The sequence below is a fragment of the Centruroides vittatus genome, unplaced genomic scaffold (assembly GCF_030686945.1).
Source record: "Centruroides vittatus isolate TY-2023 unplaced genomic scaffold, ASM3068694v2 contig_1422, whole genome shotgun sequence".
Taxonomy (NCBI): domain Eukaryota; kingdom Metazoa; phylum Arthropoda; class Arachnida; order Scorpiones; family Buthidae; genus Centruroides; species Centruroides vittatus.
The window spans coordinates 198,769-211,676 of record NW_027120892.1 but is presented as its reverse complement, the minus strand read 5'-3'; the positions used below and the strand labels follow the sequence as shown (position 1 = coordinate 211,676).

At 24.8% G+C, this 12,908-nt stretch overlaps 1 protein-coding gene across 2 annotated transcripts in view; it reads right to left on the bottom strand.

Annotated features, from left to right (window-relative positions):
- LOC136968247 (REST corepressor 3-like) overlaps nt 1–12,908 on the bottom strand; it is a 94,366-nt gene that overhangs the window by 21,778 nt on the left and 59,680 nt on the right. For both annotated transcript variants that reach the window (XM_067262232.1, XM_067262230.1), the window contains 5 exons: nt 8,125–8,178; nt 7,639–7,713; nt 6,933–6,985; nt 6,692–6,853; nt 6,322–6,431 (listed from right to left, as the gene is read on the bottom strand). In XM_067262232.1, coding sequence (XP_067118333.1) covers nt 6,322–6,431; nt 6,692–6,853; nt 6,933–6,985; nt 7,639–7,713; nt 8,125–8,178 — 454 coding nt within the window. The remainder of the gene's footprint in view (nt 1–6,321; nt 6,432–6,691; nt 6,854–6,932; nt 6,986–7,638; nt 7,714–8,124; nt 8,179–12,908) is intronic.

Here is a 12,908-nt window from a genome sequence, read left to right as displayed (position 1 = left end):
GGAACATCTAAAGAATGTTGTGTTTAATGGACACATTATGTACTGTACATTTAGTAGAACTTAGAGCCAGCATCATGCATCATATCCACAACATCTCTACGGAGATATTCAGATCTATTGCTGAACATGCTATTTTGTAATTTCAGCTTGTATCAGAATGCAAAGGACAGCATATTGAACATTTGTTACATCAGTCATAAATGTTTTTTTCTTTTATATTGCTTTCCACTGTAACAAAAGCACAAATTGTACCCCTAGCAGCAAATTTTTGAACTAAATTTTTTCTTTACCAAACAAAATTCCACCATTTCATGGATATCAACACACACTTATTAATACTGGAGTGGAAGTATAGCATCAAACCATCTTTGTAGTATCTTCTAAACAAATCTCCAGTAGCTTATTATCTTGATGATAACTAACATTTTCAATCCTTCTGCATTAGTCATTATCAAGATACTAAGCTAACTGGGGATTTGTTTAGAGGTAGTACAAAGAAGGTTTGGTGTGATAGTCACACAAAATTAAGGAAAACAAAGAAAGTGCAGGATGATTATAACTAAAGTTCTGAATTCACAATAGTCTGAAATAAGAATTATTGATCAAAATGACTTTACATTTTGTGTTCTGACCAGTAGCTTTATTTCAGACCATTGTGAAATCAGAACTTGAATTATAATTATCCTGTATTTTGACTCTGGATACAGCAAGAACCCAAGAGTAGTTAAGACTATAAAAATTGAATTTTAAACATGTTCAATTGCAAGACTAATCAGAATTAAAGAAAAAAGGATTAATCTCTATTATTCTTTCATCCTCCATTAACAAAAATAAGTCAATCTCATGGTGGGGCATTAAATGGGAACAATAAAATATCAGAAACACAATTCAGTTTCTTTCATTAAAAATATTTAAAGAATCTATAATTAATAATTAAACAAATATTTATCCATATTGTTATCAAGAATTGAAATACGTTTGCAAAAAATAATTATTTTGTTAGCAAGACTCATGTTCTTCCATCTTATTTAGCAGTACATGAATTTATGAATTAGACAATGTTTGGAAGACTTTATTAGAGAACTCTTAATAAACAAATTCAGCATTTGCCATTATAATATATTAAATCAACCAACTTAACAACTGCTACTCACTAGAAAATAACTCTAATTTTGAATTACTGTACTTTATTCTGGATCTACAAAGGTTATTTAAGCTATGTTTATTAATTGAGCTAATTCTTTGAAATTCAATACTTTCATTTAAAAAAACATGTCTTATTAAAATGCTAATAATTAAGTATGCATCTGAACAGAATTCACAGAGTATTATTACTATATATATTAAAGTTCATATATTAAAGTTCATATCTTATTTCCAAAAATCCTAAATTTATGATATGCAATTATCTTTTGATGTTAATAACAGCTTAATAGTACATGTTCTTTTAGCTTTTCTTTTATGCTAATAATTATATTATATTACATAAAACTTCAATATTAATTATAATAATAAGTTATACAAAATTCCATCGAAAAATATTATTATTAGTATTAAGAAAAAATTAATTTCTTCCAAATGAAAAATCTATTAACTTATGAATGCAATGTATTTTCGAAAAAATCTTTTACACATTAGACACACTTAAAAAGGTCGCTCACCTGCAGTGAGCAATCTTCTTACGTGTGTGTACCAAAATCACAAAATCTATAATGCAAAATTATCTTATGCGCTGAAATTTTTGGCAAGATATTATTATTATTTGACATCTCTTAAGTATTGAGAGAATCTTTTTAAATAATCAAAAATCCACATATATGCATGCTTTAGAAATCTGATAAATTTGTTATGAAACACAAAAAAATATATAAAAAGATAACAGATATTTACTTTTTTAAGGTGAGCTCTGGGTTGCATGCCAGAAAGTCATTGATGTGTCACATATAGCATGCATGCCAACAGTTACCACGTCCATTAAACTAATTAGATTTGTTTTTTTTTTATCTGGAATGCTTTATGTGAAAACTATAAAAATGCATAATTATATTAAAGGGACTATTTCAAATTTTAATTACTTTATGCCTTATTTTAATATTATCAGTATTTCATAGTTATGGGCTCAGAATTACAAAATAAGACTGTTCTTGAATCCTGTCATATTTAATTGCATTTATGAGTCTTAAAAATTCTTCCAATTATATTACTGAGTTATATTATCTGATTAATCATGATTTTGCTTTTTCCATTATTGTTTAGTATCCAATATATCAATAAGTAATAAAGCAAATGATATTAGTGACATAGCAAGAAAATTATGAGAAGTATAATATACATCATACACCTTTAAGACATCAAAGTTGAAATATTTACAATCACAATTTCAACAAATCCTTATTCAAGTTTCTAATAACATTTTTTCTTTACTAAACACACTTCATCAATCAGTGTTCTACAGAAAAATGCAAAAAGATAATTACAAATTGCAACATATATTTATGACCTTAAAAAAGACATTTTAGCTATTCAGGCTGCATAATTAATCATAAAATACAAAATTAAATAAAATTATTGTATAAAAACACACTTTATAATGCCATCCTCAATTCATTTGCAATTTCATGTATACAAAGTTTTGCCTTTAAAAGACTGAACAATACGTTGAAATTATTTTATTAGCACAATAGCATTACATGAATTGCATTAAAATAATTTCACTTGTATGTGGAGGATGACAAGTTTTTAAGAATAAGTAATGGAAAAAATTTAAGCAAAAAAAAACATGATGCAATAATGAATGAACACAAAGTAACTGCATAAAATGAAATGTAATTTTAGGATTTGCTTTCAATACTATTCATAAGATCATATGAAATATTCAATGGTAAAATTCTCTTTATAAATTTAATCAATGATTGTCATTTGAACATTCTTCAAGCAAATGATGCAAATCCATTTCTACATTTAAATTAACTTACACAAATGCAGAATTTAGACAAATAAAACTCTTATAAACAGATTTGCTACATTTACTAAAAGTAGCAATTTAATCTGAATTTAAATCAAATTTTATTGCTAATCTACTTCTTTTAAAAAATTATTTTCATGTTATGCTAATATCAAACACTATAAGCCAATTTAAAATGATTAAGCTTTAAAAACATTCAAAAATAATTGGCATAATATAGGGAAATTAAAACCTGTTTTTAATCTTTATAATTATTAATTATGAGAATAATTAATTCTGATTCCTCTACCAAATCACTTGTTCATTTCTATATTTTCATTCTGATAAAGATTAATGATTCTTCCTTAATCTTCTTGAAAATCTTTGTATAGTTAAGAATTTTTTCAGTCAAATTAATAGAATACCATGTCAAAAAGAAATTATGATTATCAAGTGGTAGTCTCTTTAATCTGATTAACGGTAGACTGTCTCACAGCTAAACAGGTTTAATAACTCCTTTATTGGCTTTTTCACATATGCATTTCGGATCAGTGTTATCACTCCTGATCCCTCCTCAGTGCTGCAAAAACAAAGGTTTTATATTAAGACAACTAACGCGAGTAAAAAACAATAAAACTCCTAAAAAACCTTCTCCAGTACCTTTAAGTTCTTCATATACTCCCCAACACCCATACAGCACTCTCCGAGTTCTGTTTACATATCCATTTGACAATATTGTTTATTCCCTTTCACTAGTGTACCAACAGTAATACTACAAGTAATTATAAAGTTTTTTAAATCTAATTAACAATTTAATATATTTTTATATATAAAGTTTTTATAAAAATACATACGTACTGGCCTTCTTTAAAAATATTCCAAACCTTTTTCAAAATAGTTTTATAAACACACTTTTAAAATAATCCAACAAGCACTACATTTTACAGCTCTAGAACATTTTACAACTCTAGAGCATTTTCCACAGTACAGTTTTCATACTTCTACAATAACACTTACATAAACTATCGGCCTGTTGCGCCCTCTATTACGTAATACCACTGCTGGTCAATTTGCATCCCATTTGACAGATTTACTAAATCATTATTATTGTTATGTTTTATTATTTCTACGTGCTCTTTAAATCTTCGTTTATAGATATTTTTTTCGGAATGTAAAATTTTGGTCTTATTTTTAACTATTTGGCAATTATTGTTTATTATATGGTTAAACCATGGGGAGGTATTATGTTTCAACCGGATTGCAGCCTCATGTTCTTTGATCCGTGATTCCAGCGTACGCCCAGTTTCTCCTATGTAATATTTCAGATGTTGGCAATTGCAGTTAATTTTATAAACTACCCCCGTTTTTTTTCCATATATTACTATTACTTTGTTTTGTAACCCTATAGATTTGTTGTGATATTTTGTTTGTCAACAATGGGGCCAAAGTAATATTGTCATTTTTTAAGGATTTAGAACACTTTTCATATATACGTTTAGTTATATAAGGGAAAGGTTTATGGTTAGTGTCTTTCTTGTTTTTAATATTAAATCTAGTTTTATAATATTGTGTTTGCCAACTCTTTAATAAATGCTTTGGATAGTTATTAAGTATGTATTTATAATTTAATTTTTTTAATTCAATTTGACACTCGCTTTGTTTACTCATTCTTGTATATATTTTCTTTAAGTCCATTATATATGTATTATTTTTTATAGTATCTGGGATACAGGAATAATAACTGATTGTTTTGTTTACGTTCGATGGTTTTTTATATGTTTTAAATGAGAAATTTTCTTTTTCTTTTATTATAGTTATATCTAAAAAGTTAATTTTATTATATTTTTCTAATTCTATATCAAATTTTATATATTGGTTTATGCTATTTATTTTATCAAAAATTATTTTTTCATTGGTTATCTGGTTGTTAAAAATTAATAAGTAATCGTCTACATATCTCATTACTCTTTTCACGCCTGAAATATTTTGTACTTTATTATCTATATCTTTTATTACTAATTCAGCCAGCTTTGGCCCCATTTTTGACCCCATACTGACCCCATCTGTTTGTCTGTAAAACTTTTCTTTTTGTAGCACTGAGGAGGGATCAGGAGTGATAACACTGATCCGAAATGCATATATAAAAAAGCCAATAAAGGAGTTATTAAACCTGTTTAGCTGTGAGACAGTCTACCGTTAATCGGATTAAAGAGACTACCACTTGATAAACATAAAATACAGCTACTAAAGAAAATTTAATAAAAATTATGATTACTTGTTTAACAATAACATAAATCAGGAATGATAAAAGACAAATCTCTTTTGCATTATTTCACTCTGTTTTTATTATCAGTTATAAGCAATATGATTCATAATTTTAAAATGTTGCAAAATATATATTTTGATGTCTACCCAATTCTGATAACAAAATGCTTACATTTAAAAAACTTTTTCATTGCCGTTATACTGTAATTTGAGAATACAAAGCAATGCACTGTATCATTTTACAAAATTAAATCTTATAGTATAAAAAAATATTAAGATAATATATCCAGTTTTCAGAATAAAATTTTGGGTCAAATGTTTGCAATAAAAAGTAATGACATTTTTTATTATTAAACAAAGTCTAAAATACAAAATAATGTAACATATCTAGTGTAAATCATGCCAATACTATTGATATTGTTCATTATTAAGTTCATTATATCCTTAGGATATTATATCCAGGAATAGTCAGCAATAAACACATAATTGATAAAACTTAGCTTCATATAAATTGAAATCCAGTGCTTGCATTAAAGTCACAGATAGTTTTGAAAGCATAACTGATAAAATTTAACTTTGAATAAATTAAAATTCAATATTTGTATATGTTCAAATAAATCTACTGCTTGCATTAAAGACATAGTCAATATTGAAAGTATAATCTAAACTTCAAAAAATTTAAAATTATTCACATCTTGGTCTATTGATATAGTTCTAGATATATTTAAAACTCCCATTGAAATGAAATAGTAATATGTTGGAAAAATAATTCCTAACTATTATTTTCTTTGTTAAAAAATATTATTTTCTAGAAAACTTGAAATTAAATTAATTAATATAAAAAATTAAATAATCATTGAACTATTCTTATGATTAAAATGATACTTTCTATTTCTTATTCATTATTATTAATGCAAATTCATTATATCATAGCAAAAATATAATTGAAACACTATTATTATATTACTAAATTAAAAAATTATTGTTCTTACATAAAACACTTATAATTTATTGTATTATTAAGAATAGATTTAAGAATAGAGTAATTTTCTAAAATCTAAGTTTTTTGATATTCAGACTTTAAAATAAATTTTTAGAAGATTATTAAATACCTATGTGTTGATAACTTTCTTGCTTGACGGTCCATCAGACTGGTTCGACATCGTGTCTTTTTCCAAGAATAATAATATTTAACCAAACTTGCCATAGACTTATCTGGAAGCTAAAACAAAAAATTCTATTATTATTAATGTTTAAGTGGCTATTTCCAATTAAAATATTTTATTTTAACAATATAAGCTCTACATTATATACAACATAATAATGCACAATAAAATAATAAAGCTTAGATAATCATTACCATAGTAGCTAAAAGGTACATTTAAATATCCTGCAGAAATGTGAATATAAAAATAAAAAATATATATAATATATATATATTTAAAAAAAAATTTGTTTACTTTAAAATATAACAAATATTACCATATGCTTTATCCTATGAAAACTTTTTCCATAAAACTGAAATGCCTGTTCAAAAAGAACTTTGTCTTCCACAGTCCACTCATCAGGAAAGGGTACAAAATTGGGCAAATCTGCAGTTGCAGCTTCCAGATCAAATTTATGCCAAAATAGCATCCCGAGAGCCTAAAATTAAATATTGAAATAATTCAACATCTTTACAGATTTAGCATATTTTCATTATAATAATAAAAAAATAACTTACTTGTTCAGCATTATATCCATGTTTTTCTTTAGCCACAGTAATGTATTCATCCACTAAAATATAAATTTATTGTTAATGAAAAAACGTATGATAGCTATCAATAATACTAAAGTAAGATTAATACTGTTGTATGTAATAATGTAAAGCTAGAATGGTATTTTTAATAAATTATTAATGCAATATAAATCCTCTCAATAACAAATCAGTCATTTTTTTTTATTAATTTAGAAAAAATCTTCACAATAATACACATTAATCAAAATATTTGTTTTTAGTTATTATGGATGTGTCATTTAATTATACACTTCAATCAACTGTAGTATCCCATCTTATAACACCTGAATACAATTTATTGCTTTTTCTAATTATTAAATTTAGTTTAATGAGATAAATATAATTGAAATTTTAAAGACAAAAAAAACTGGAAGAAAGTTTCAGCCTAAGTTTCACAAATTCAGATATTTAATATTTTAAATGTTTTTGGAATATTTTGTTTTCAAAAATAAATTTCATATATTAAAAAAAAGGCTATGTACTTGTAAAATGTTATGTATTTTTAACTAACTTAAATTTTTTATTATTTGCTTTTTGTATTTTTCACTGAGGTTGTATTTTTTGCCTGTTATTTGGACTGGTAATCTTTTGTTGCCACAAACAACTTTACCCTTGTAAAATTAAATATAAAGTAAACATTATTAACACTTACATTTGCTTTCAGAAATATTATGATTTGGAGACCACACCAATAATGCTTTTTCTGGTAATCCAGAAGGACATGCTTCTAAAAATAAATAAATAAATCCATTAATCTATTTACTAATAATCTATAATGTTAAAATTTATTAAATTCATTAATTTTAGCATTATAAATATGTAGAAGAAAAAACTTCAATAATTAAATATGTGCAGAAAATATGATCTCATAAAGCAAGTGTTATTTCACCAAATTGAAACAAAAAACATTTTAATTTTATATACTTTTACTTAAATTTTCCTTTGCTATAATGAATCCTAATCCAAAAAATATGTAAACAATAATGCATAATATAAAAAAAATTTATTTATTTCCAATTTAAGAGTATTTAACATATTTTAAAATTAAGTTAATTATTATTGAGTATTAATTGTACTTAATTTGATTAATATTTTTTCAATATCAATAAAATTTTATTTAAAAAATAATGTTACCTACCACTAGAAATAAGATCTGGAACCACAGCTTGATATTCATCTCCAATTCTCATACCTTCAACAAAAAAACATTTTTCATTAAAATTCTTATATGTAAAAACTCATTAAAAATTATAATCAATTTTAATTTAACAATTTTTTAAATTAAAAATGACATTATATAATTTTCTTTAGTCTCTTATCATTCAAGGCATATAGCTTAAAAAATATTTAAATAAATAAATATTCAGATTTCTTTATGTAACTGAATCCAAGTAAAATATAATTGTCAACATTTATTCAATATAATAAATATACTAAAACACAAACTTTTATCAAAAGAGTTGTTTCCCATTTATATTTTGTTTAACAGATTTATAATTTATGTTTGATATTCAAATAAGCAATTATATAAATGAAATATAAAATCAATGAATATATTTATTTTAAAATTTTTCTTAAATAAGTTTTCATGTCTATTTAATATAGCTATTTTTGTTCATTTAAATTTAGAATCAATAAAGAAATATACATAATATTTAACTTATTAACTGCTATGTTTAACTTATTAGCTGTTATCATATTTACAACTGTGCATAAAATGAATCATATAAAAATTAAATACAGTAATACAATATTCAGTCGTCATAAAAAAATTTTTATTAAAATTAAAGTAACATATGCAAAAATTCGAAGGCAGTTCAATTTCTGTTTGGAATTCCAATAATAGCAATTGAATGATGTTTCATATAGTCCTAATTTATGTTTCTTTCTCCCCTCCACATACTGACACTTTTCCCATTGTTTTGGCAACAATGCTATACCTGTAAAATAGAAGTCTTTTGGATGAAGTCAGAGTATGCCCTGCCTGCAGTGGAGGCAATCAATGAACTTAGTCCAGAATTTTTCTGCCATGCAGCCTTGGTCCAAATCAGTCAGCTTGTGATCATCACGTGTTTGGTCTCTTAAAGAAAGCTTTATGAGGCAGGAGATTCACCCTGAGTGTTGAAGTCAGAGAGTTTGTCATGCAGTGGCTCCAATATCAGAGAAAAGATTTCTATTCTGCAGGCATAGCATCATTACCAAAACAATGGAAGAAGTGTCAACATCTAAAGGAGTACTTGTGGAGGAAATCAATTGTAATATTGGTTTGTTTGAACTTTCTATTATCTAAATCAATTTCAAATTCAATTTGTTTTTAATGTTAATTTTACCATTGATGAGGATATAATACTATTAAAAATGCTATAACCATAGTAATAATTCTATTATAAAAGTATTTATTTTAATTTTTTTTTACATTTTACAGATTATTATTATATTCTCAATAATAAATTTTATAAATGTCTGAATTAATTCAAGTCAAAGTTTGTATTTTTTTCCAAATAATGATTTAAATTCATAATAAATTTTAAAGTTTAATTTAAAATATTTAAGGATTAAAAGCTATCCACTTCTGTATAAAATAAAAATAAAAATAAAATTTTATTTGTATTCTCTTCTATGCTTCTATTATTTGTATTACTTTCTATGCTGCTTGCATAACAGAATGAAAGAATAGAAAGACCTTGAATCATGTTTTATTCATCATCAGAATAAAAGATATTGAAGAGATAAATAAAGGAAATTAAGATACAATTCTTATTTAAAATGATTTACACAATCAAATTACATTCAATTGCAACCAAACAGTATGAAAATAATACATTCAAACAGTTGAAATTTACAAATATCTACATACAAAACATACAAAAATTATATATTAAATATAAAACATTTTGTATCTAATTTAAAACTATAAATAATGTAAAACAGAATCTATGCAATCAAATCTCACAACTGAGAATTTAAACTAATCTATAAATCAAAATTACAGTTTCTTAGCATTTTTAAATACTCTTCAGAACACTTCTTAATAATAAAGTATAACTCCACTATGATTTAAAGAAGAAAATACTGCTTTTAATGAAGTATATTCTGTTGCTATAAAAGTACAAACTTAAGATAAACTATTGCTATAGTGATTAGTTATTCTACTTATGTAACAGCAACATCATCACTATAGCAACAATTTTTTTTTAAGTTTGCACTTTCATAGTGAAAAAACATTCTTTGCATTCCTGAATACAAGTAATAAACTCAAAAACATTTGAATAACTTTTTATAGTTATTATGCTATTAAAATTATTATATATCATTATTTGTTGTATTGAAGAGAAAAATATTGGGTTAATGTTACCTACGGTTCCAAGATGGCGGCTCGTCTGATTCCAACAAGGAAATAGTGGGGACCCACGTTCTAACCTAACCTAACCTATTCTAATAATTTTGTTGGTAATAATTATGGTAATTTATTAGAATAGGTTAGGTTAGGTTATAAACGTGCGTCCACACTGTTTCCCTTCTATTTGCTGGAATCAGAGACGAGCTGCCATCTTGGAACCATAGGTAACATTAACCAAATATTGTTTATTGCACATCATAATTGTAAATGAAATCTAATAACCTTCCAATACAATATTCAGCTATGGCACTAATTTAAGAGCACTGTTAACTATTCTATAGTATATAAAAACTTCTATATTCAAATCCATAACTTGTTGCTAACAGAATTTTATGAAATAATATAAAATTATACTACAGAAAATTACAAATGAAAGTAATCCTTTATCCAAATTATCTTGGAGAAATATTAACAAACTTTAAATGTGCTCTACATTAAAACTCGTTATTTTTTAAAATTTTTTAAATTTGTTTCTTGCATGTATAAAATAAATTTCTGAAATATATAAATTGCTATTTGGATATTTACAGAAAAATTAAAGTAGTTGCAAAATAAAAACATTCCTAAAAAGAAAATTATCTTCTAAACGGTAAATAATTGGATACACACTTAACAAATACAATTGATAAGATTTTTGCTAAGTTTTACAAACTGTATTTACTTGTTATTAAAAGAAAATATAATTTACAAAACTTAACAATACTTAATTTATAAAACTTGAAATAAGTTAAAATAATAATATCCAATAACAAAAAATAGGAGACATCAAATAACTGAAATTTTACTTATATTTCTACTAAATACTTTAAATTAACGAAAATATACCTATTTAACATATTAAATAGTTCAATATTAAAAATTAAGAGATCTTCTTCAATTATATTTTGTTAAACATTACTTTAAGAAACTAAAAACTTGAAAAGTACACTCATTTCTTTTACTTACAAATAACATTAACCAAAAAAATAAAACCATCTTAGGTAGCCAAGATGGCGGCTCGTCTCTAATTCCATCAAAGAAACAGTGGGACCGCACGTTCTAACCTAACCTAACCTATTCTAATAATTTGGTTTAAATAATTATGGTAATTTATTAGAATAGGTTAGGTTAGTTTAGAACGTGCGTCCCACTGTTTCCTTGTTGGAATTAGAGACGCGCCGCCATCTTGGCTACTTAAGGTAACGTTAACCATTTTTTTTTTTTTTTTTTAAATTTTTAAAAAGTATCCCATGAAATCATATTTGTAGGATTATTAAATTTGTTTATTTTTGGCTAAGTTGCATATTTTATTAGAATTATTTTCTTGATTTTTAAATTTTGACCAATATTTGAAAGAATTAGACAAATGCGGTAGATTATGTATTATAATGTTGTCCTCAGATAAACTATAAATATAAAAATACAAGTTTTAATAACAAAACAAATGAACAAGAATGTTAAACTATGAATCTGATACATTTTGCATTTTTATTTAAACCACTTTAATAGAATTAATTCTAATTATCATTATTTCAAAATTACATTACATCATTAATTTATTTTGCATAATTACTTTAACAGCTGAATGTTTCACTTAAAATCTGTTTCTATTAATCTCGTGTATATCAATAACACACCAGATTAATAGAACTTGGAATAAAAAATTAATATATCAAAAATATTCAGAAAATTATAGTAGGCATTTTAATAAAAATAGTCATTAACCTGGGTACGATTGATTATCATACTTAGGTGTTTCTATCTTTTAATATTTTCAACGTACTAATATAATTTTTTTCTCAAATAATACATTTGATATTGGATTAATCGATTATTTAAATAACACGTTAGTTAACGTGTTATTTAAATAATCGATTAATTACTATTCTGGAAAAAAATCGATTCAGAAATTATAGTAATCGTATAACGCTATCTAGAAATAATTCAATTCACAGCCTAACCTCAGATTAAATGGCAATTATGTAATTCTAATTTATATGATTTATTTTTAATATAAATAACCGATGTAACATTATTTTTAGCATTCGAAAAATTGTGTGTAATTTGATTTAATTTACAATTATTAAATTCGGCGTTACGAATAAAATTTTTATTTGAAGAGAAAATTAATTATGTTAAACTGATTATTTTTTGTACAGAAACTGAATTAAATACTTGTTTCCTTTTAAAACGTAAAAAAAAAAACAAAATAAGTAAATCAAAGAGCGTGTTTTCGTGCATCTAACCAGAAACTAATTACACGGCTATTTCCTTACAGTTAAGTAGTGTTTCGAGAAGAACATTTTGTTTATAGACAATACCAACGACAACTATCAGTTCCCTTAACAGAGGAACCCAACGAGTCAGAAGTTGTTGTTAAGATAAAATGCACGAACACCAAAGGACACAAAAATGGTAACACACATTTCGGTTAAGCGAATTGGTTTACCTGGTAATTAAGAAAGAAAATACTACACAGATGGGCCAAACTAGTAACAGAGACTGAGCCAAAAGCTAATGTCGGAAGGAACCAATTTTTAATT